This window comes from Gracilinanus agilis, chromosome 4, assembly GCF_016433145.1.
Source record: "Gracilinanus agilis isolate LMUSP501 chromosome 4, AgileGrace, whole genome shotgun sequence".
NCBI lineage: Eukaryota > Metazoa > Chordata > Mammalia > Didelphimorphia > Didelphidae > Gracilinanus > Gracilinanus agilis.
The window spans coordinates 26,570,822-26,592,643 of record NC_058133.1 but is presented as its reverse complement, the minus strand read 5'-3'; the positions used below and the strand labels follow the sequence as shown (position 1 = coordinate 26,592,643).

The 21,822-nt window shown below is 45.1% G+C and overlaps 1 protein-coding gene across 1 annotated transcript in view; it reads right to left on the bottom strand.

Moving 5' to 3' along the window:
• Positions 1–2,683: 2,683 nt before the first annotated feature.
• The window catches only part of TUT4 (terminal uridylyl transferase 4), a 75,102-nt gene continuing 55,963 nt past the window's right edge, over positions 2,684–21,822 (bottom strand). Inside the window, exons 18-32 of the mRNA XM_044675980.1 lie at positions 21,526–21,583; positions 21,319–21,422; positions 19,548–19,637; positions 17,599–17,712; positions 14,744–14,821; positions 14,412–14,589; positions 9,824–9,871; positions 9,653–9,735; positions 9,390–9,505; positions 8,692–8,867; positions 7,112–7,212; positions 6,406–6,723; positions 6,204–6,351; positions 4,428–4,601; positions 2,684–3,467 (exon numbers count right to left, since the gene is read on the bottom strand). Coding sequence (XP_044531915.1) covers positions 3,376–3,467; positions 4,428–4,601; positions 6,204–6,351; positions 6,406–6,723; positions 7,112–7,212; positions 8,692–8,867; positions 9,390–9,505; positions 9,653–9,735; positions 9,824–9,871; positions 14,412–14,589; positions 14,744–14,821; positions 17,599–17,712; positions 19,548–19,637; positions 21,319–21,422; positions 21,526–21,583 — 1,878 coding nt within the window. The 3' untranslated portion in view covers positions 2,684–3,375. The remainder of the gene's footprint in view (positions 3,468–4,427; positions 4,602–6,203; positions 6,352–6,405; positions 6,724–7,111; positions 7,213–8,691; positions 8,868–9,389; positions 9,506–9,652; positions 9,736–9,823; positions 9,872–14,411; positions 14,590–14,743; positions 14,822–17,598; positions 17,713–19,547; positions 19,638–21,318; positions 21,423–21,525; positions 21,584–21,822) is intronic.

The following is a 21,822-nucleotide window of genomic DNA, read 5'->3' as shown; positions in this document are numbered from 1 at the left end:
GGGAGGGATTCCTGGCTTAATGGGGGTGGACCAATGAATTCAGGTTTGGGATGTCTAAGATTCAGCTGGAGACTGATAATAGAGCTTAGAGCTCTCCTCTATAAATAATTGATCATTGAGATAAAGCCAATAAAATCACTGAGATTATTTAAAGCAAAAAGAAGAGGGGGGTGGTCCTTGCCAGCTTGGGGGACACCCACAGTTAAAGGGAAAAACAAGCAGGGAAACTGATGGGCAGGCAAACCAGGAGAGGTAAGGACACAGGTATCAAGATTATTGTGTCAGATGCTGCATAGGTCATGATCAGGACACCCTCAGTTCCAGCTGAGTGAAGCGGGGTGAAGGCTTCAAGTGGAGATGGCTTTTTCAAGAAGGGAAGAGAGAGAGGACAAAAGCTAGATGGGTGTTAGGATTAAGTGATGGCTTTTAAGGATGGGTGAGACATGGGGATGTGTGGAACCAGCTTAGAGGGAGATGCTGAAGGGGGCAATCTGCTGGAGAAGACAGGAGGATGTAATAGGATCATTACTGCAAGTGGAGGGGTTAGCCTAGGCGAGGAGTAAAGCAGGAGATGACTTAGCAGTGTGAGATGAGAAAGGGGCAAAGATAGCTTTCCATGAATGGTCTCAAGTTTTTTAAAGATATGCTTGAAAAGCTGTCATGTGGTCAAGGAACTAGACTTTTTCTACTTGGCCCCAAAATGTAGGTCTGCACAATGGGCAGAATTTGCAAAAAGGCAGATTTAGGGCAGATGATATAAGGAAAAGACTCTCCAAGAGAGGCAGGTGGCTTGATGTCAGGATGTTGTTAGGGGGCTTCTCGTGCAGTCCGAGTTGGCTAGCTGGCCCCTAGGGACTCTTCCCACGCAGGGATTCTGATGCCATCCACCCAGTATTTAACAGTAGCTAAAACTCTTGCTTTTATAAGGCTGAGCCAGTTCTTAGGTCTCAATAAGGCCAGAGGGCATTGGGTTTAGATCCTTCATGGTCACCAAACTAGAATCGCAGAATTTAGAGTTGGTAGAGACCAAGAAAAGATCATCCAACTTTCTCACTTTACAGATGAGGAAACTGAAGCCAGAAGTTTAGATAATACAGAATAAGTACTGGGAATAATGATGACACGGCCACTTATTCACCTAGAATCCGCCTCCTTCCTTCTAGGAGCATTTAGATCAATCCAGATTTTGATAGTTGATGGGTAATGAAGACCTTTATCAAGGTCCACCAAAATAACAGATGAACCCTGTGCTCTCTGCCTTGAGCATGATATCAATACCATGACAGAGGGAGATCATTTTCCCTCTTCTGGTAGATTGCCTCTACTACGCCTGTTACCCAAAGGTGCAGCTTTGAAGGCTTGAAGATGCAAAGAAGCCTCAAGAACTAATTTTTCCAAGCTAACAGCCAGGCTCTCCCCAACTCCCCAACTCCAAGAGGTGGAAATGAAAACACAGCTAGGGCAGGTCTAACTGGAAGGAAAGGAAGGCACTTCAACCACGAAACCTTTGTCTAAGCTACAAACTCCTCTGCTTGTTCCACAATGTCGTCCTCTAAGGGATAAGTAAAAGCAGAATCATAAGTATCATATGCTTCCGGGCAGAGCAATATATCCTGGAATGAGATTAATACGCTGATATGGACACAGTAGATGAGACTATTAGACTGGAGTCAGGAAGACCTGAATTCAATTCCCACTTCAAACACAAGCTGTGAGATATCATGGGGCCTGATTTCTGCCTCAGTTTTCTCATCTATAAAAATTGGATAATAGTAGCACCTACCTTTCAAGGTTGTGAAGACAAATGAGATAAAGATGCAACATGCCTTGCAAACTTTTCAACCATTATAAAACTTTTTATATGTAGAAACATAGTAAGAAGGTTCTTTAGGGACAACAGTGTTGGCCATTTCCCTTCCTTCCCCTGACATGCTGGGGTTTTTGTAGGGACACAGATTCTTTCCACTTCAATCTCTAGGTTAGGTCAAGGATGCTGGGCATTTCAGGCACTGAGGACAGGGAAAACACGAAAGGGTACTGTGATGCAGCACGACTTGGCATCAAGAGGCTCTGGGTTCAAATCTCAGCCATTCTTGAATGGGCTGAGCCTGTTTTTTATGCTCTGTAAAAGAAAGTCTGCCATCCTCTGATGATGAGAGGTGGACAGGCCTCTTGCCTCACTCCCCTTGAGCACCTTACACACCCCTATCATCAGAGACGCAGCACTGCCTGGTACTCCTGCCCCCCCCCGACACGTCCTGGTTTCTGGAGGATCCTGGGCAAGTCACAGTCGTTCCCCCACCCCACCTCCCACAGTGCCCCAGGCAGCTCTTTACACCAGGACAGCATCACCAGCCTCGTACCTCATCCCAAATCACAGGGGAGAACCCTTTTATCTGAAATCTTTACTCGGTCAAACACCTTGGCGGGTAACTGGTGTTGGCAGAGGGTGGACAGGGCATGCTCCCTCCACTCTGATGAAGCAAAAGACCTGAGAGATTATTGACCAAAGAGAAAACTCAGCCCTGGAGAGGTAGGCCGTCACAAAGCAAGTAACAACAATTGAGATTTGAACTCGGGTCCCCTGACTCCAAACCCACTGTTTTTCCAGTTATTTCCAGAATTCCTATTGTATCACAAAAGCCAAGCCTGTTTTTTGGGCTGATTTTTTTCTCTTCAAAGAGCCAGGGACCTCACTGTGGATTATGAATTATGAATGAAATTCATCCATACATATACATATACATATAAAGCAAAGGGTTGAGCTCTCCTTCCATGACCTCAGCAGTGAGCCTAACCCGAATTAGTGAGGCTCAAGAAGGAAGAGGATCAAAATGGAATTTCTCCAGATCCAGCAAACTAAGGACCATTCCAACATCCTCCCTTGGAAGTTTCAATTGAGAACTATCGAGAAGAAAAAAAAACCTGGACTCCTGTTGTTGCAATTTTGTTTTATTTTTTTTCCTTTTAAAAAGTTTTTGGCACTACATAGTTCTGTAAAGAATAGAAGTGACAAATTTTAAAACACATGAAACCCTTCCTAATTCTTATTTTTAAGAACAATATATATAAAGTCTGAAGCAACCAAAGTATGAATACAGCTAATAGAAAATAAAGAACTTAATTTTTTTTTAAATTCTCTCTTTTTACAGTTCATCAAGGTAAAACAAAACACAAAAGTCCCTTAAAAATAGGGTAATAAAATAGATGAAATTTGTATCACTCATTTCGGTGATACTAGTAAAAACTATAGCTTGTATCTATATACAAATGATACACTTTAAAAACAGTCTTAAATTTAAATAATCTGTATCTAAACGAGTTGTGTTAAAATGTTAAATCCAGGACCTGATTTGCTTTGATTTCCATGAAATGTCATTTCTTCTGCTGGATGTAGTTCAAGCTGAGGGACGGGTGCCCTTGAGACAGCAGAGGGAATCTCGGGTTGCTTGGCATCAGCGGGCCAGCTGCAAACCAACCAAAATAACGGGGGTTTATTTCTATTTCAGTCCATTTCCTGTGGGTGAGTGCCTGGGGACATGGCTACATCTGTGAGAACTAGGGGCGGGCCTGCATGTCGCTCTGCTGGAGGATCCAGAGACCTCCTGCCTAACAGGACCCTCAAATGACTTGTTCCCTGAAGGCCCACAGAATGACCTTTCTCTAGTGTAAACTTTTGCTCTGAAGTTATCCAGCACTTCGTTTCTATAAGATAGGGGTGGGGTGGTGGGGGGAGAAGGTTAACTGGGACACTCCTGATGTACCCCCGGAACCCTACGTGACTGAAAAGTTTCTCCCAACCTCGGTCAAAAACCCTTGTCCCATCGGGGCCCGGAGGGCCCCCAGCTCAGTGTCCCTTAAGGTCCAGGGCAACCAAGCGGGCATGGTGTCTCCTGCTCCTTGCAGAGAAGACTTGGGCTTTGGCTCCCTCTTCTAGAAGAATCCCCCCCCAAGGGGACTGGAGAGCGGCTGGCTGGGCAGTGAGGACGGCTCTGGTTATATGAGTGTACCAAGTATTGAGTGCGACTTATGAATTGTCAAACCTGAAGCTCACAGCAGTGGGCACTATCCTTCTGACTGCCAGAGGGAGGGTAGGAAATAGTTTCTCTGTTTCTCTAGAAAAGCCCAGACCAACTGAGGAATAAAGCCCAGACCTCATATGTTGCCTGTAAGAACCAAGATGACTTTTAGGGGAAACAATCAAACTGTGACTTGGAATTCCTCTTAGCGGTGAGACTCACCACCCAAGGCAAACCCTCCACGGGCCGCCAGCCTGCCCACTGCCCTCCGGGCCCAGCGCTCCCAGCCTTATTCCCTGGAGGAACAGGCTCAAGGGCCACTCCCGTTCCTGACCGAGACCCTGGCCTGCTCTCCACAGAAGCAGCGGCAGCCCTGCCCAGTGACTGGCCGGTGAGGAATCACAGTACCTGGAGGGTAGAAAGCTTTGTTCGGCTGAAAGCTGGCGTTCCCCTGCTGGAGGAAGTTCTGAGGCACGCCGCCGTAAGGCCACGACGCTTGGAGGATAGGGAAATGGGCGGGGGCCCCGTGATCCCAAGGAATCGGAGGGGTCAGTTTTGCAAATTGTCCTTGAAAGCCCTGATCTGCTTTCCAAAGGGAAGGAAAAGACAGATGTGTCAGAACTCGGCTCCAGCATCCCAGCAGCCCTAAGGCCACCATTTCCTTTTCTCAGCTCCACAGAGAACCTGGAATCCATCTACTTGCCCTAAGAAGCCTGGATGTCCAGGGGACCGGAGAAGACCCACCTAACCTGTAATACCCCTGACAGGGGTCAGCCAGCATCCACCTGGAGGTGCCTCATGAGGACAAGCCCCCTTCTGGGACAGCTGAGGCATCACTAGCAGAAACTTGTCTCTCTGGGGCCCTGAGGTGGTCGTGTGTGATGTAACTCAGAAGCCCTGGGTTCCAGTCCCGGCTCTACTGTGAATTTTTCTGTGACCTAAGGCAAGTCCTCCATCTTCCCAGGTCACAATTTCAAAGAGGGAGATGGAGGCTTGGGGTAAAAAGGCAAAAGGAGGAGCTCTGTCTAGTGCAAAGAGCCCAACAATTCCCCCTTCCTCACAAGGAGCCTGTGAAGGGGCTCATCCAAGTCGTCCGTTCATCCCTTTAACAGATGAAGAAACTAAGATTCACAAGTGAGAGGAGAGGCCCCAGGACAGTGAGCCCAAGCCTTCGGGGGTTTCTCTCCCTGGAAGCCTTTCAGTGAAAGCTTGGGGGGGTTACAGAGGAGAATCTGGGTGGGGCCTCCCCTCACAGGCTCCCCAATATTCTGTGACTTCAGGAATCTCAGTCTTACTTGGTGCTCTCAAGTCTAAAAAGCACCTTCCTGAAAATAGCTCAGAGTCAGTCGGCAACCCTCAGGTCGTAGGATTGTCCCTTTCGGGTTCTGAACGGTCATCTGATCCTTGAAGCGACTCTTTAGGTGGACACTCTCCACCAGCACATATAGGCCATCCATCTATGACTCTTTCGTTTAGAGAGAAGCCTGGAGGACCAAGGGATGAAGTGGCTTGTCCAGCTGGCCCCTGTCCAGGACAATGGGCTGCCCATTCTCTATTACAGAGGAGGAAGCTTGCCCATAGTCACAGCTATAAAGAAGTGTTAGGACCAGGATTTGAACTCAAGATTCCTGGATTCAACTCCAGTGCTTTTCCCATGACCTCAGGCTGTTCTCAAATCCCTAATATGATGAGAAGAAAAATTTCCTTGGCATGTGCTGAACTCTGGGCCTTAGATCTTTCCTATCAAATTTAGATGCATTTATCAGTTTGTGTTTCAACTGACCAAAGGTTTGATCCTCTGAATTCTAACACGATTCCATGGATCTTGTCCATAGTCACATTCCTAAGCACAAGGCAGTTTCCCTTGGAAAACTCCTACAGCCCAGAGGGTCTGACTGTGCCAGTGTCTCACAGAATCCAGAGATGTCAGAGCTGAAGGAAAGCTTCGAGGACCTCCAAATCCAACCCCCTCATTTTTCATAGGATGAAACTGAGGCTCTGAGGGCGGGAGGACTTGTACTCAACAGCCCTGCCAGTGGGGGGCAGAAGAAGGCCTCCTGCCAGCTCTTGTGACTCCCTAGCCCAGAGCCCTTGATGCCATGACAGCAGACCAACTCCTCGGACTGTAGCCCCCAGACCCCCCAGCCACCAAACCAGAGAGAGGAGAGAAAAGGGAGGGGTTACCTGAGTTCCCCACGGCACCATTGTTCACCAGTGAGTTTGCTGCCACGGGGCCGTGCCAGTGTCCCTCATGAGAAGTGGGAATGCCCAGGGGTGGCCTGGCAGCAGGCTGTGCAAAGATGATGCTGGGGTCGTTCAGGCTCACAGTGCTCTGGTTGTTGGTGGTACCGCTACCACCAGACTGCATGGGAAACGGGACGCCAGCAGGGTGGGTGGGGTTCCCCGGTGCCGAGTGGATCACGGGGCCGTGGATGGGCCAGGTGGCGCCTGGGAGAGGGATGGGGTGGGGGGGGTGCACCTGCAGCAGTCCCAAGTTGTGCAGGGCCGAGTACTGACCTGGGGGTGACTGGGGAAAGTTAAACAAAGGCAGTTGGACCTGGTGGGGAGGCTGGGCCGCCTGTGGTGGGCCATGCTTGGGCTGGGCTATGGGCTGTGGCGTGGTCTGGGCAAGAGGAGCTGGTTGAGAAGAGTTCTGGGGGAATGGCGGGGGCTGTGGAGAGTAAGATGACGGCTGTGAATCAGACTGCAGGGAAGAGAGAGAGTTCCCAGTTAAATTATGGACACTCGCACATCCTAGACACTTGTCATGAACACCCGCATTGGGCACAGATCGAAGACTAGGCACGGAGAGTTACAATCTGGCACCTCTCCCACAGCAGCCAGATGAAGATGCCAATGATTTTATAAAAGTGGACCTTGAAGCTTGGAGAGGTAACCCAGAGCCAGGCCCCCCACAACAGAAACCTGGCCCCCGCCCCTTTCATGTGGCTAGAGAGTGCTGCCCTGGGCAGTGCTGAAGGAGTCAGGGGACCCTGGCAGCCCACTAAGCACACGAACCACCACCAAGCACAGGCAGACCCTGACAGCCTTCAATTGGATGAACAGCAAATTGTGGAGGGGCTCAGACTTACGCATTCAGAGGACTGCCTGGTCCGCAAGGGTCGGTCGACTTGCTGCTGGACTGAGGCAGCCACTGCCTGGGCACTGACAAGGGTGCGTACCAGCTGGGCACCTAAATAAGAAACAGCAGAGACCTGAGCCAGCATGTGAATGGGCCATCACGACCAGTCTCAGGAACAGCTCAGTCCAAATCCTACATGAACAGCTGAAGGACAAAGCCCTTTCCGAGTCTGGTGGCCCTCACACTTGGACTGTATTCCTCTTCTCCAGGTGTCTGTCAGAAGATGCTCAGAAATGGGTCTGTCTCTGAGCCCACAAAAGAGAAGGGATTGTCTGGTAGGGAGGGTGCTCAGACAAGGGCACTTATGAGGTTCCCTTCAGAAGGATTAGATCTTAGAGGGCTTGCTAGAGCATTATTGGTGGAGCTGAGCTGTGGATGGACATAACCATTCTGGAGAGCAATTTGGAATTATTCAAATAAAGCGAGCAAAGTGCCTACTGAGTATATACCCAAAGAGATCAATGATGACAAGGTTCCACAAATACCAAAATATTTATATACACCTCCTCTTTGTAGTAGCGAAGAAGTGGAAATAACAGATGCCCAACCCATGGGGAAAAGCTAAGGAAGCTGTGGTCAATGAAGGTAGGCTACAAGAAACAACAAATGGGATGAATGAAAAAATGGAAGAGAAGCAAATGAAAGCAGCAGGCCAAGAACACCACATCCACAGTGACTCTAACAGTGTTGATGGAAAGGGAGATGGTTAGAAAATACCTCCATAAGAAGTTTGGCCCCAAAAAAGGACTATGAAAGGACCTGGGTGGGGACTGCATGCATATGGGGTCAGATTTTTTCAATGTATTGGGCTGGTTTTGCTGAATTTTTTTTTTTTAAATCTTTGTTATATGGGATAGTTCTCTGGGAGAGTGATATTTAGGTGAAAAACCAAAGAGGGGGCACAGCTGGGTAGCTCAGTGGAGTGAGAGTCAGGCCTAGAGACAGGAGGTCCTAGGTTCAAATCTGGCCTCAGACACTTCCCAGCTGTGTGACCCTGGGCAAGTCACTTGACCCCCATTGCCCACCCTTACCACTCTTCCACCTAGGAGACAATACACCGAAGTACAAGGGTTTAAAAAAAAAAAGAGAGCAATAAAAATTCAATTTGTTGTTTTTTTAAAAAGGAATATCATGACTTGCCTTCCTAGCCCCTTGGTCTGCCCACAGTGGATGACTTCCTGCTCCCCAATCTTTGCTCAGGCACTTGGTCCACAAGGCCCAGCTCTTGAAGCCCAGCTCACAGACTAGCTGTCCTTTCCCCAACTAGACCACCTCTTAAGTAAAGTACTCAGCACAGATCCTCCACAAAGCAGGCACCTGATAAAATGCCAATTCCCTTCCTACTCTGGAGAGTAGCTGCCATCTTTTCCCCAACACTCTGAGACTTTTGTCCCCTTGGTGGGGAGCACAGGGACAAGCTGAGCCAGACTCCTAGTCAGCAGCTGAGGGGAGAGGAGTCGCCCCCTTTGGATACATGGTCTCATTAGCACCAATGGACGGGCCACAGCCTACTGGAGCTCTGACTTTTACCTGCCAGGCCATTGTTCCTCTGCCGTGCTTGTTTGTATTCAGGACATTCTCTTCGGACGTGTCCCACATCTCCACAGATAAAACATCTTTTCTCTCGAAGCTCTCTGTCTTCATCCTTCATTTCTTTCTCATCTTCTTTTTCGTTTTCTTTCTTTTTCAGCCTAAACAGTAAAGCGCTGATGCCAACAACATTGTATGGATAGGTATTTCTAAGGAGCCTTGGCCAATTAAAAGCTAAGCCCACGTCCATGATCCCCTATCATCTGAGCTGAGGCCCTCTGATGCAGAGGGTGGCTTCCAATCTCTGGCAGGCCTGGTGCTCCTTATCTTTTAGTAAATTTTCCCTATTCCTGGATACAACAGGAAAGGAAACCTAACACTTTATCAGGTATACTATAAGCAAGAAAATAAAAGATTAATTTATTGAATATTCTCCACAGCTCCTTGACAAGTGTCTTGTACCCTTGCTCTAAGGAACTGAAATCTGATGAAATCTTACATGACAGCTAGGGGTTACAGAGTGTGTGTGCACATACACACCATTTTGGCAAAGGGTCAATGAGAAACGCCACATTTTCCTAGCTATCAAATACTTCTCAGCCTCCCCTGAACCCCCTCGGCTGCCACCTGCCCTCCCTCAAGTCTTTTCAATCTTGTTTTTGGCAACTTGAGTCTCTGCCAAGTGTTTGTTTGCCCACCTCCTCCTTTTAGGACAGTCCTTCATGTAGTGTCCAATCTTCCCACACACACGGCAGCACCGGTCATTGGGAGCCAACTCTCCATCCGTCAGGGCTTTAGAATCAAAGAAGTACTCCTAGGAAGAAAACCACTGACAGCTAATGAGCTCTGACTTACAGGCTGAGGGGAAGGGAGGCCAGTGAGGCTTGGAGGGGTGAGCCACTTTACATAAAACCCTTTCATGTGAAAAATGCTTGAAAGGAAATAAAGCCCAAGGACTTACCGCTTCTCTTCCAACAAGAGGATAAAAAGGGGTGCCAAAAAGCTTCCTTCCATTGATAAATGCCTTCATGATGAAATTGGTCACTGGGGATAGAAAAAGAAGGCTGATGAGATGCAAATTCTGACATTTTGCTGCTCTAAAATTATAGTGATGCTATCATTTAGAACTTACTTTTTCTAGAGACTCCAGCACCAAGGTTATGATTCAAGTCAAAGGGATCTGGAAAAGAAAGATTTTCTTTTTTTAGATGCAACCAATACAAGCATTCATTAAACATGTCAGAAACCAGGGGAGGTGATAAACCTAAAGATCCCTGCTTTGGGTATCAGAACTCCCTATTTGACAAAAACTGTTGGAAAATTAGAAAACAGTATAGCAAAAATTAGGTATAGACCAGTATCTCACGCCCTGTACCAAGATAAGGTCAAAATGGATATATGATTTAGACATAAAGAGTAATATAAGTAAATTAGGGGAATATAGAATAGTTTACCTGTCAGATTCATGGAGAAAGGAAGAATTTATGAACAAATAAGAGACAGATAACATTATGAGATCTAAAATGAATTTTGAGTATTAAATTTCCAATGTAACCAAGATTATAACGGTATTCTCCCTACTCCTCCACACTTCTTTATGTGGTATAATTTATGCTATTTTTCTTCTTCCTTCAAGTTTCTCTTAGTACCATCCTCTTTCCCCCTGTAACCAAGATTAGAAGGGAAAGAATAAATTGGGAAAGAATCTTTTTTATAACCCATTTCTCTGATAAAGGTCTCATTTCTCAAATATGTAGAGAACTAAGCAAAATCTATAAGAATACAAGTCATTCCCCAATTGACAAATGGTCAAAGGATATGAATAAGCAGTTTCCACACGAAGAAATCAAAACTATCAATAATCACATGAAAAAATGTATTAAATTACTCTTGATTAGAGAAATGCAAATCAAAACAATTCTGAGGTACCACCTCAAACCTAACAGATTGGCCAATATGACATAAAGGAAAGTGATAAATGTTGGAGGGGATGTGGCAAAATTGGGACATTATTGTATTATTAGTGGAGTTGTGAACTGATCCAACCATTCTGGAGGGCAATTTGGAATTTTGTCCAAAAGACTATAAAAACAATGCATACCCTTTGATCCACTACTGGGTCTATATCCCAAAGAGAACAAAAAATGGGGAAAGAACCTACTTGTACAAAAATATTTATAGCTGCTCTTTTTAGGGTGGCAGAGAATTGGAAATTGAAGGGATGTCCTTCGATTGGGGAATGGCTGAACAAATTGTGGTAGATGATGGTGATGGAATACTACTGTGCTGTAAGGAACAATGGATGAACAGGAGGATTTCAGAAAGAGCTGGAAAGACCTATGTGAATTGATATAGAGTGAAACAAGCAGAACCAGGAGAACATTATACACAGTAACTACAATATTGTGGAATGATGAATGGCAAAAGACTTAGCTACTCTCAGTAAAACAATGATCCAGGAAAATTCTGAGGGACTTATGACAAAGAATATATCCAACTCCAGAGAAAGAACTGTTGGAGTCAGATGCAGATCGAAGCATGTAATTTTTCACTTATTTGGGTGTTTGGGTTTTATATTATTCACTTATAAAAATGAACAATATGGAAATGTTTTGCATGATAATACATGTATAACCCAGATTGAATTGCTTGCCAGCACTGGGAGGGGGAAGGAAAGTAGGGAGAGGGACGGTTTGGATTATATAACTTCAGAAAACTTATGTGGGAATTGGTTACTACATGTATAATTGGTAAAAAAAATAAATAAGAAAAGAAGTTAGAGACACGAGGGATAAAGAAAGGGGCAGGTGTCCATAAGCTCAATCCCTTCTCTGAAGAAGGGAGCTTAGCTCAGGTACTTGCTTGCACTACTCTGACCTCCCTCAATCCCCCTCTCTCCAGCTTTTTAGCTTTGTGGGTGCTTGTTTTCCCCCATTAGATTGGAAGCTCCTTGAGGGCAGGTGCTGTTTTTCCACATTTGTATCTCCAGACTTAGCACAGTGTGCACTTAATCAGTGCTTAATGTTTCTTGACTATTGATGACTAAGTAAATATAAGCAAACTGCTCCCTGTTTAGTTTGCAGCCTGAGGCAGAGTTTTCCCCCATGTAGTGCCTGGGAGCAGGCACAGAGAATGGCTTTTCTCACCATCTCTCTCCCAATCCCTGGGTTCTGCCTAAGAATACCCTTCCCAGTCCATCCTCTCTAATTTCTTCCTTTGGGCATGATAGAATTCCTGCCTCCCATGTAACAAACTCCCTTTCATTCTAGACTTTTTCCTCTCAAGCTCCTGCTGACTTCTGGCATTCAGAACCTCCCTTCCCCTGCTTCTCTTGCTCCTCTGGCCATCCTTCCTAGCTTTGGAAGCAACTTCTCTCATCCCTCCTAGGCCATCTCAGTCAAACTCCCAGAAAAAGCGGTCAGCACTACAGTCTACACTCATTGCTTCTGCTTCTCTCACTTCTAACCTTTTGGTAATTTAGCTTCCAATATCACACAGCTGAAGTTGCTCTCTCCAAAGTTATTGGTGCTCTCAGTTAATTGCTGAATCGCATCATCTCTTCAGATCCCATTGGTTTCATGACCATCTTTATACAGATTACTCACAGATCTACATAATCAGCCCCAGTCCCTCTCAGGAACTCTAGTACCACAGCACCAGCCAAGTCTCAGACATTTCAAATGGCGTATCCCACAGATGCCTCCAACTCCATTCATCCAAAACAGAATCCATCATCTTCTCCCCAAACCCACACCTCTTTCAGACTTGCCTTTTAATATTGGGTTCACTACAATCCCTCCAGGATCCCAGGTTTGAAACCTAAGTATTTTCCTCAACTTTTCAATCACTTCAATCAACTGCCATCTCTGCCTACCCTTCTGGCTACTTATCAAGTCCCTCACACTAGTTCAGGTCCTCATCATCTCTTGCCTTCCTTATTGGTCAGTTTGCCTCGAGTCTCCTCTGACTCCAGTCTAACCTCCATTCAGTCACCAAAGGGATTTTCCTAAAGCATGGGTCTGGCCATATCACCCCCACTCAATAAACTCCAGTGGCTCCCAATTACCTCCAGGATCCAACAGAAAATCTGGTTTGGCTTTTAAAGCCTTTTGCACCCTGGCCCCTTCCTACTTTTCCAGTCTTTGAAGACATTTCTCTCCCTCTTTGGTGCAGCCAAACTGGCTGCCTTCTAGCTCCTCTATCTTTGGATGCATTCTTTTCTTCCCTCATTTCCTCAAGCTGTACCTGCTACAAGAAGCCTTTCCTGACCCCTCCCAACTACCTTGTCTTAAATGTATTGACTTGTATGCTAAACATAATATGAGCACTGACTCTTCAAGAGGGGGTAGGGGCCTATTCTATTTTGGCCTTTGTATCCCCAGTGCCAGGCACATAATGAACACTCAATAACTACCCTGTGGATATTTTTTGGGGGAAGTATTAGCAGTTTTTGGAGGGGTGGGGGAGGGAAGTCAACAAATGCTGGATTAAGGGCTTATTCTATCTAAGACATACAAAAACCCAATAAGATTCCTGTCCTCAAGAAACTTCCATTTGGCAGGGAAATATCATAGGCACCCAGACAAGTACATATGAGATAATCTGAAAAGGGGCTGCCCAAACCCTGGGGGGGGGGGGTTAGGAGAAGGCCTCAAGACTTCTAAAGAATGGAGGGGAGGAGGCTACAAGTGCCAGGCTTGTGTGGTGACCTGAGCCAAAGCTTAAGGTGATACAACGGGGATGCAACAGAAAAAGAACTAATCAGATCCTTCCCAGGGAAAGTGATCTTGATTTGGTTACATTTTCAGTGAGTTGAGAACAGGAAGACACATAATTGGGGATGAATGCATGAAAAGTAGCTCAAGCTTTTTTCTCATAGTGACCATTCTACGATTGGAGGAAAGAAACGGAGGGAGTTCCTATGGATGGCCTCAATCTTGTTAGTGAAATCAGAGGCTGTGAGTGAGAGGATTAGAAATATGGTCTAGGGCCTGGAAAGATTTGGAAGAGTCCCTCTGGGAAACAAGTAAAGGGCCTCCTACTTTGGAAGGGACCAATTTATTATTGGAAATAAAAGCATTAATTTGTTTTTTAAAGCCTTCATGTAAGTGCTAAATGACATTAAACCAGTGATGGGCAAACCAGTCCGGAGGGCCAGATGCAGGCCTCCTGAAATGTTCTATCCCACTGCAGGACATGATTCCTAATCTGACGAATACAACGAATAGGATACAATACAATGAAACTTCGAAAGAGTTGCCTTAGAAACAGACTGACAGATGAGCATTTCCTTTCCTTTGGCCCCCTCTTTAAAAAGTTTGCTCATCACTGCACTAAACTATCTCAGAGAGGCTCAAAAAGAGGTCAGTTGAGAGGGTCAGTTGGGTAGCTCACTAGATTGAGAACCAGGGTCAGAGATAGGAGGTCCTGGGTTCAAATCTAGCCTCAGACACTTCCTAGCTCTATGACCCTGGACAAGTCACTTAACCCCCATTGTGCAGCCCTTATCTCTCTTCTGCCTTAGTTTTGGTTCTAAGACAGAAGGTAAGGGTTTAAAAGGGGGGGGGGGAGGGAGGTCAGTTGAACACACACCAACCACCCTAAGTCTTATAGGCCCAAGTCTTGAGGCTGGACACTGGCCTCCCCTGGGGAAGGGCTCCTTTAGGGATCCTCAGAACTGAGATGATGCTCAAATCCCAAGGAAGCTACACAACAGTCACCTTCAATCGCAATGCATTTGGATGTCCACTGTTTCTCAAAAGTCGTCAGCAGCTTTTTCTGCCGAATGCTGATAACATATTCCTTGAAATCAAATTCTTCAGTGTAAAAGCGGAGCAGCCCCAGCCACAGCTCCCCCAGTGTCTCTGTGTTTTGGCCCAGGGAGGGCAAACGTTTTTTCTGGAGGAGAGAGAGAGAGAGAGAGAGAGAGAGAGAGAGAGAGAGAGACACCTTTGTTAGGAGTACCCAGCACAGAGGCAGCAGGTCTAATTCAAAATTCTGCATGAACTCACTAGACAAATTTGAACATGGACAAGAAGACTGCAATAGTTACCAGCTCCTCCATGTCATCAAAGAAAAAGGCATTCCATCCATCCACCATTCGCTGGGGAATTTGTTTTCCATCGAATATCTATGTGAAACAAGCCAATTATTTGTTATTTTACGTCAGATTTTTAGTGGGGCAGTCTCTAAGGCTGGCCTTTCAATTAACTTGAAAGTTATTTCCAAATAATACTAATAGTAATAACTCCAAAAAGTTCATGGAGACATATACTTGAAAGAATGTTCCTGTCTGGCTAAGGACATTTTAACTGGATAGGATGGTCCAAATAAAACATTATTCCTGCAAATCTGACCCAAGATCTGGCCTGTCAAGAGACAGCTCTTCCTTGTCTCTGGAGATTATGACTATCAGTGTTACTTATGAGAACAATAATAAAAAATAAGAACCTCACATTTCTGTAACATTCTCCTCTCAACAACCCAGTGAGGTCAGTGGTGCAAGTGTTATTAGGTCCATTTTACTAAGGAAGAAACAAGCTCAAGAAGCAAAAGTGACTTGCCCAGAGTCGGTTGCCAACATTTTTGTGTTCTTGCATGTTAAGTGACAAAGGCTGATTTGGGGCCCAAATGTCCCAACTCCCAAGTTTTGGCCTTTTTTAGAAAAAAAAAAGGGGGGGGGGGAAGTGTGTTTTTAAATCACACATATAAATGAAATGAACAAAAATCTATTTTCTTTCTCTCCTAACTCCCTCTCCAAAATGAAAAAGAGAACAAAATCATTGTAACCAATATGGAGAGCTGGGCAAAACAAATTCCCACCACCCAAGCTACATCTAACAAATGAGCCACTCTGCACCAAATTTATCAATTCTCTGTCAGGAGGCGAGTCATAAGGATCATCACTGGTCCTCTAGAAGTTGTGGCAGGTCACTGTGTTCATTAGAGTTCTTCAGTCTTTTGAAATTGTCTGTTTATTATACTGTTGTTCTAGGACAAATTGTTCTCCTGGTTCTACTCCATGAGTTTTCTTATAAGAGCGGAAACCTTAGTCCAGGTTTCTTTGAAACCATCTTCTTCCTTCCTTATAGCACAACAGCATCCCATTATGTAACTTGGTTAGCCAGCCCCTCCCCAACTTCGTTTCCAGGCCACCACACAAAAAGTGGCCATAAATACTGCGGTACCCAGGAGGGGTCCTTTTCCTCTTTAATCTCTTTGGTGTGTGATTGGCGACGTAGGGCACTGCTGGGTCAAAGGGCAGGCATAGTTAGTACTGATAGGCTTCTCTTTCAGACACTAGGCTGCCTGCCTCTCCTAGCAAGACTAGAGAAAATAATTAGATGAAAGCAAAGTTTCAGCTGGGAAGCACAGTATTTGGACATATATAATAAACATTTCCCTGAAGAGTCAGCACTCTAATAGGCTATGATTTTAATCTAAAGTCTTTCATGGCTCTGATAGTCTAGGAATCTAGGAAGCTAAACAGTCTTGGTTCAAATCTGGCCTCAGACACTTCCTTAGCTGGGTGCCCTGGACAAATCACTTCACTTAACTAGCCCTTAATGCTCTTCTGTCTTAGAATTCATACTAAGACAGAGGGTAAAAGTTTTAAGAAAAAATAAAAAAAAAAACACAAAAAGACTGCGATTCTTTATGCTTCACTTAGTACCACACTCAATATGAAATCTAAATTCTGTAGTAATTGGACATGGCAGTGACCCTAGGTCACTCAAGCAGAGTTTCAGCCACTTACTACATTCTACTGAAGAGGGATATTGTAAAATGGGGTTCTTTCCTCTTGCTGTTTAGTCTTGAGAAGGCAGGTGGTAGAGAGAAGCCCAGGGGCTGGAACTAACTGGCATACATGGAAAGCTTTCATATTTATAGCCAGGCGCAGATGACACTCACCAGATGCTTTGCCATTTGGTGATTTCCTACCAAGTCAGGATTTGGAATCTCCCCAAATAGATCTATTCCTTAGCTCCCACGCCCAAGGCCACACCCTTCTTTGAAACCAGAACTGGACACTCCCAAAGGTTAAGGAGACAGCTCCAGGGACTGAATTCAGAGAAGGGGGAGATGAGTGAGGAAGAAAAGGACCCTTTAGATTTCATGGTAAAAGCGATTCTTAATTCACCATTTCTGAGGGAACAGAAGTGAAGGCAACCTGCTCTTTTTGTCACAGGCAAGATGTTTGCTGGTCATAGCAAATACAGGAGGACACAGATCTGGAAACAAAGTCCACAAAAGCTCAATGTCTACCAGACTTCCAGGGCTAGAATATCTACTGATTGCCTTGAATTAAAGATCTTGTCATCCTCTGGAGCCTTTGGGACAGCTCCTTTTCTAAGGATTTATCAGACTGGGAAAAAGTCTTTCCCCAGGATCAGTTAGGTCACCAGAGAGCATGAGAGAAAGAAAGATCCATGGAACACCCAAGAAAGTTGGAATGGCTAAAATCCTAGCATATGCCATACAATTTTAAACTTATTATTTTATCCTTCATAGGTAGTCTCTGGTGTATTTTGTAATAACAATGATAATAGTGATAGCTAACATTGATAGAGCCCTTTAAGGTTTGCTAAGAGCTTTACAAATATCATCTCATTTGATCCTAGAACATAAATCATAGAACATATCACCATTTTACAGATGAGGAAACTGAAGCAAACAGAAGTAAGGACTTGCTCAAACAGCTAGGAAGTATCTGAGGCAAAATCTAAACTTGAGTCTTTCTGACTCCAAGTCCAGTGCTCTTATCCACTTAGCTGCCCCATTTGATCCCTTGGAAAACTTCGTAATAAGTTTTGATGCTCATGCTATAGATGTCACAGACAATATCTGTCCTGGCAGAGATAGAAAGGCCCCATGATTTTAAGAACAGCCCTGTCAGCCAATACTCACCTCCTGCAGGACCGGGATCACAGGGGGATCTCTCTGTTGCAGGAAGTACAGCACCATGAGGATATAAGCGTATGAAGATAAACTTCCTCTGGACGCATCGCCAATGTCACAACGCTAAAAAAGCAGGAATCGCAAATAAGGAGTGAGATGAAAACTAAGACAATCGAATTAGCACTGTTCAGGGCCACAAAGCCCGTAAGCGATATTCTCTGGCTGGAGCCTCCCCTACTAGCTGGAAGGCTGATCATTCCCATCTCAAGAGATGAAGTAAGGGGAAGTGATGCTCAAACAAAGTAAATGAACCATTAGGACATGATTCCTAAGTTCCGAAGTTCAGTACCCCTCCACTAAACCCTATTTCTTTGCTAATCTTATCCTGTGGAACATTTTCAGGGATATGACTTTCTAAGCTATAAACCTCTAAGTGAATTTTTAGATTTTTCTGAAATATTTTTAACTCCATGGTCACATCTATGGGTGGTCCAAAAGACCCAAGGTGGGCATAAGCAAGATTTGCAGAAAGGGAGGTGGGGCCAGTTGGAAAATATGTAGGATCTTAGCTGAATTTTGGAGAGAAGTAGAATCTAAGAGTGCAGAAGAGAGGGCCAGGTCTGTTCATGGGGCCCATAATGAGCTCTTGTGACTGGGGTGAGTGAGGGTAGGAAGGCTTCCCATAACTGAGCAACCAGAACTCAGGATAAGAGGCAGGCACAAGAGTCTTGTCTAGGCTTCTTCCAGCAGGCAGGGGAGGGAGAGACCATCAGGGTCAGGATCACAATCAGGCTTCCATGAATACCACAGATCAGTGGTGAGGGGGAGGCTGATCTTTCCGGTTCTTCCTGACACATGCCTTGCAGAGGGAAGTTGTGGCACATGCCCTCCAATGGATCAGGATAGAAAAATAAAGCTGAAGAACCAGACATTTCTTCTGAGAAGAGCTCATGCAGGCAGTGTGTGTCCCTCAGGTAGTGAAAGCTTGCTCAGGTGTTCCCCAAGGGCTTCATCTCAACCCTAGAAAGGACCAGTCTAGTCCAAACAGTCTCAACATTGAACAGTTTCTGACTTCTGGGAGTGATGCATCTACCTTGGACAACCCCTTAGAAGAACCATAGTCAAGGCTCAATGTTCAGAAAATCCTCCATCAACAGAAGGGGCAGAAACACAGCAAAGGCCAAGAGACAAAGAGGCAACATTGCACAAGACTCATGGCAACCTTTCTAGGCAAAATGGTACCACAAGCTTCAGTATTTCAATTTAATTTGAAAACAACCCCCAATACCCGCCCCCCCCCCAAATTATTCCTGGGATGTAGTCAAAATGGAAAAAAAGAGGGTAGCTATGACATGAGTGTGTGTGTGTGTGTGTGTGTGTATGAGAGAGAGAGAGAGAGAGAGTGTGTGTGTGTGTGAAAAGGGAGACTAGGAACAGAGAGAGAGGAAGGGGAGAGAGGGAAGAAAGGAAGTACAGAGAGAAACAAGAGGAAGGAAGGGAGAGAGAGATGAGAGAGACGGACAGAGAGGAGGGAGAAGAGAGACAGGGAAGAAAGCACAGAAAGACAGAGATGGAGGGGAGGAGAGAATGAGAGGAAGGAGGGAGACAGAGACCCATAGAGACAAAAGGAGGAAGGGAGAGAGATGAGGCAGAGACAGACAGACAGAGGGAGGGAAAGACAGGGAGAAAAGTACAGAGAGAGGGAGAGAGAGAATGAGAGGGAGGAAGGAGAGAGAGATGAGACAGATAGGACAAGAGACACAGAGAGATAAAGGGAGAGGGAGGGAACAAGGTTCCTAAACTCGAATCACATATCTCAAAAAGGTAGAAATCACTTTGTAAACCTCATGTGTGAATTCTAAGGGTGAAATGAAATGAAATCACTGGAGAAAATACAAGTGTGTAAAAAGCCCTCAGCAAACTGCCATGTGGCTCAGATGCCTTCCCTGTCTGCGTACCTTGGCAAACACTTTCATGGTATAGCCCAAGTACTGCACCCGAGGATCGATGGCCGCATATGTAGCCAGCATTCTCGTATTATGCTGAGCCTGAAAAAAAGCTTTGTGTTTGAGACCATTCAAATCCAAGACAACTAGTTTACAAGTCAGGAGCAAACCTAAAGAATTAGAATAGGAAGTCTAGTTTCTCAAATGACAGAGGTGATACAAGGCCTCCCAGGCTCTACTTTATCAGACTTGGGGTATAGGCTGGACTCTGGGTTTTAAAAAACAGCCCTGACAAACAAGCCCATCCAGAGGCAGGCAACAAGGATGATGAAGACACCTGCAAGCACGCTCTATGAAAGCAGTCCTAGCAAGGTTTAGCCCAGAGAAGCCCAGACTCAAAGGGGTAGAGAGTGGGGAGTTGGGGGATGATCTGACGGGTTGTTATGTACCTGAGGGATCCAATGTGTTCTCATAGGTAGCTAGGTGACCCAGTGGATAGAGGGTTAGACTCAGAGGTCAGGAAGGCCTGAGTTTAAATCATGCCTCAGACATTTCCTGGCTATGTAGAACTGGGCAAGTCACTCAAACTCTCCTGATCTCAGTTTCCTTGGCTGCACCTCACCTTCCAGGGGAGTTTTGAGGATTGGTTGAGTTGGAGTCATCTAGGGGAATCTGATTTGACATGACCATCCCTTTCTACCTCTGCTGATCCTGACCCAGGTATACTCTACCACACTCCATTCCCCCCCGCCCCCTTAAGCTCCCAGATGTTTTCATGGGAGTTACTTTACACCAGCCCATTTTATCTTGTCTTATTCTCGTGGATCATCTACATCCTTTTAGAGCAAAACCCAGTCAAGAAGCTTGAGGGAAACCTCTCATGTCCTTGTGTTAAGATCTAGAGTTCATTTCTATTGTTTTATGGACTTTTTTAAAGGGGCAGGTACCATATCAAGGATGCTTGCTGGTTGCTTTACTCGAAACAAAATGAATTGTTTTTGTTTTTTAATAAATGTGTCTAGTTCCATTAACTGATTTTTCCAGTGGCCTGATCCCGAGGCTCTTCCCCAATACTGGCTTCTTCTGGAAGGTCTCCAGTTTATCAATGCTCTTTCTAAAACTCAGTGCCCTCCAACTGTCAAGGGCCAAGCACAGAAGGATCAATGTCTCCCTGGAGTCCTGGGAAGTTAGTCTCTCTAAATTCTGTTTAAGGCTGCATTAGTCTTTTCCAATGCCTCCCTGATTAAAAATGAGCTTGCAGTCCACTAAAATCCTCAGGACTTTTCCATACAAATTGCTATTTGCCCCACTCATCCCATCCTGTACTTGCGAAGTTAATTTTGTTAAAAGAAGCCTAAGACTTTCCCTACATCCTTAGACTAAATTCCATTTGATTTTATTTGGCCCAGCATGTCCACTTTTCAAGATCCAAATGTCTTGTCTCAGTTGAAGAGCTGGCTATCCTTTCTAACTCTGTGTCAATTGCAGATATGGTGATCTGTCTTTATCCAAGTCACTGATAAAAAAATATTAACAGCTTCTGATCCATGCCCCCTTGTGTAAGTCATTGCTCTCTCAGGACTTAGCTGGAGGAAGAATCTTATCCTATCTTGGCATTCAAATCCTATCTTGGCATTCAAGTCAGCAGCAAGAATTTTTTGGCCTCCTCTCCTATTAAGTCCTAAGAGGGAGATGGCTTCCCTTAAATAAGGGGCCTGGAGGTCTGAGGGTCTCTCTTTTTCTCCTTGGAGACAGACAGACCAGAGACAAAAGGGAATCTTACCAAGGTATTGTATAAGCTGATGTCTCCTTCTAATCCACTCCGCCTGTGTTCAAATTTTACTATAGGCACTTTGGCAGTAGTTATAGGCAAGATGTTTTTTAAACCTAAAAAACAATACAATAACAAACAGACAACTCAGCAGGTAAGATTACTTTTCACCATGCAAACCACACCCATATCCACAATGTCATAATTTAAAACATGTACCTGGATGTCGCTTAAGAATTTTTGCCAAACCTTCAATTATTTCCTTACAATTCAATTTCTAGAAAACAAAACATAAAAAATGATAAATAATAAATTTTTTAATCCTGGAGTTTTGTCAGTCCGAACCATCCAAAAGTACTGATTCAATCTGGACAACCCAGAGCTTAAATTTTATTTTCCTTTCCTTCCCTTCCCCTTCCTTTCTTCCTTTTTTTTCCTTCCTTCCTTCCTTCCTTCCTTCCTTCCTTCCTTCCTTCCTTCCTTCCTTCCTTCCTTCCTTCCTTCCTTCCTTCCTTC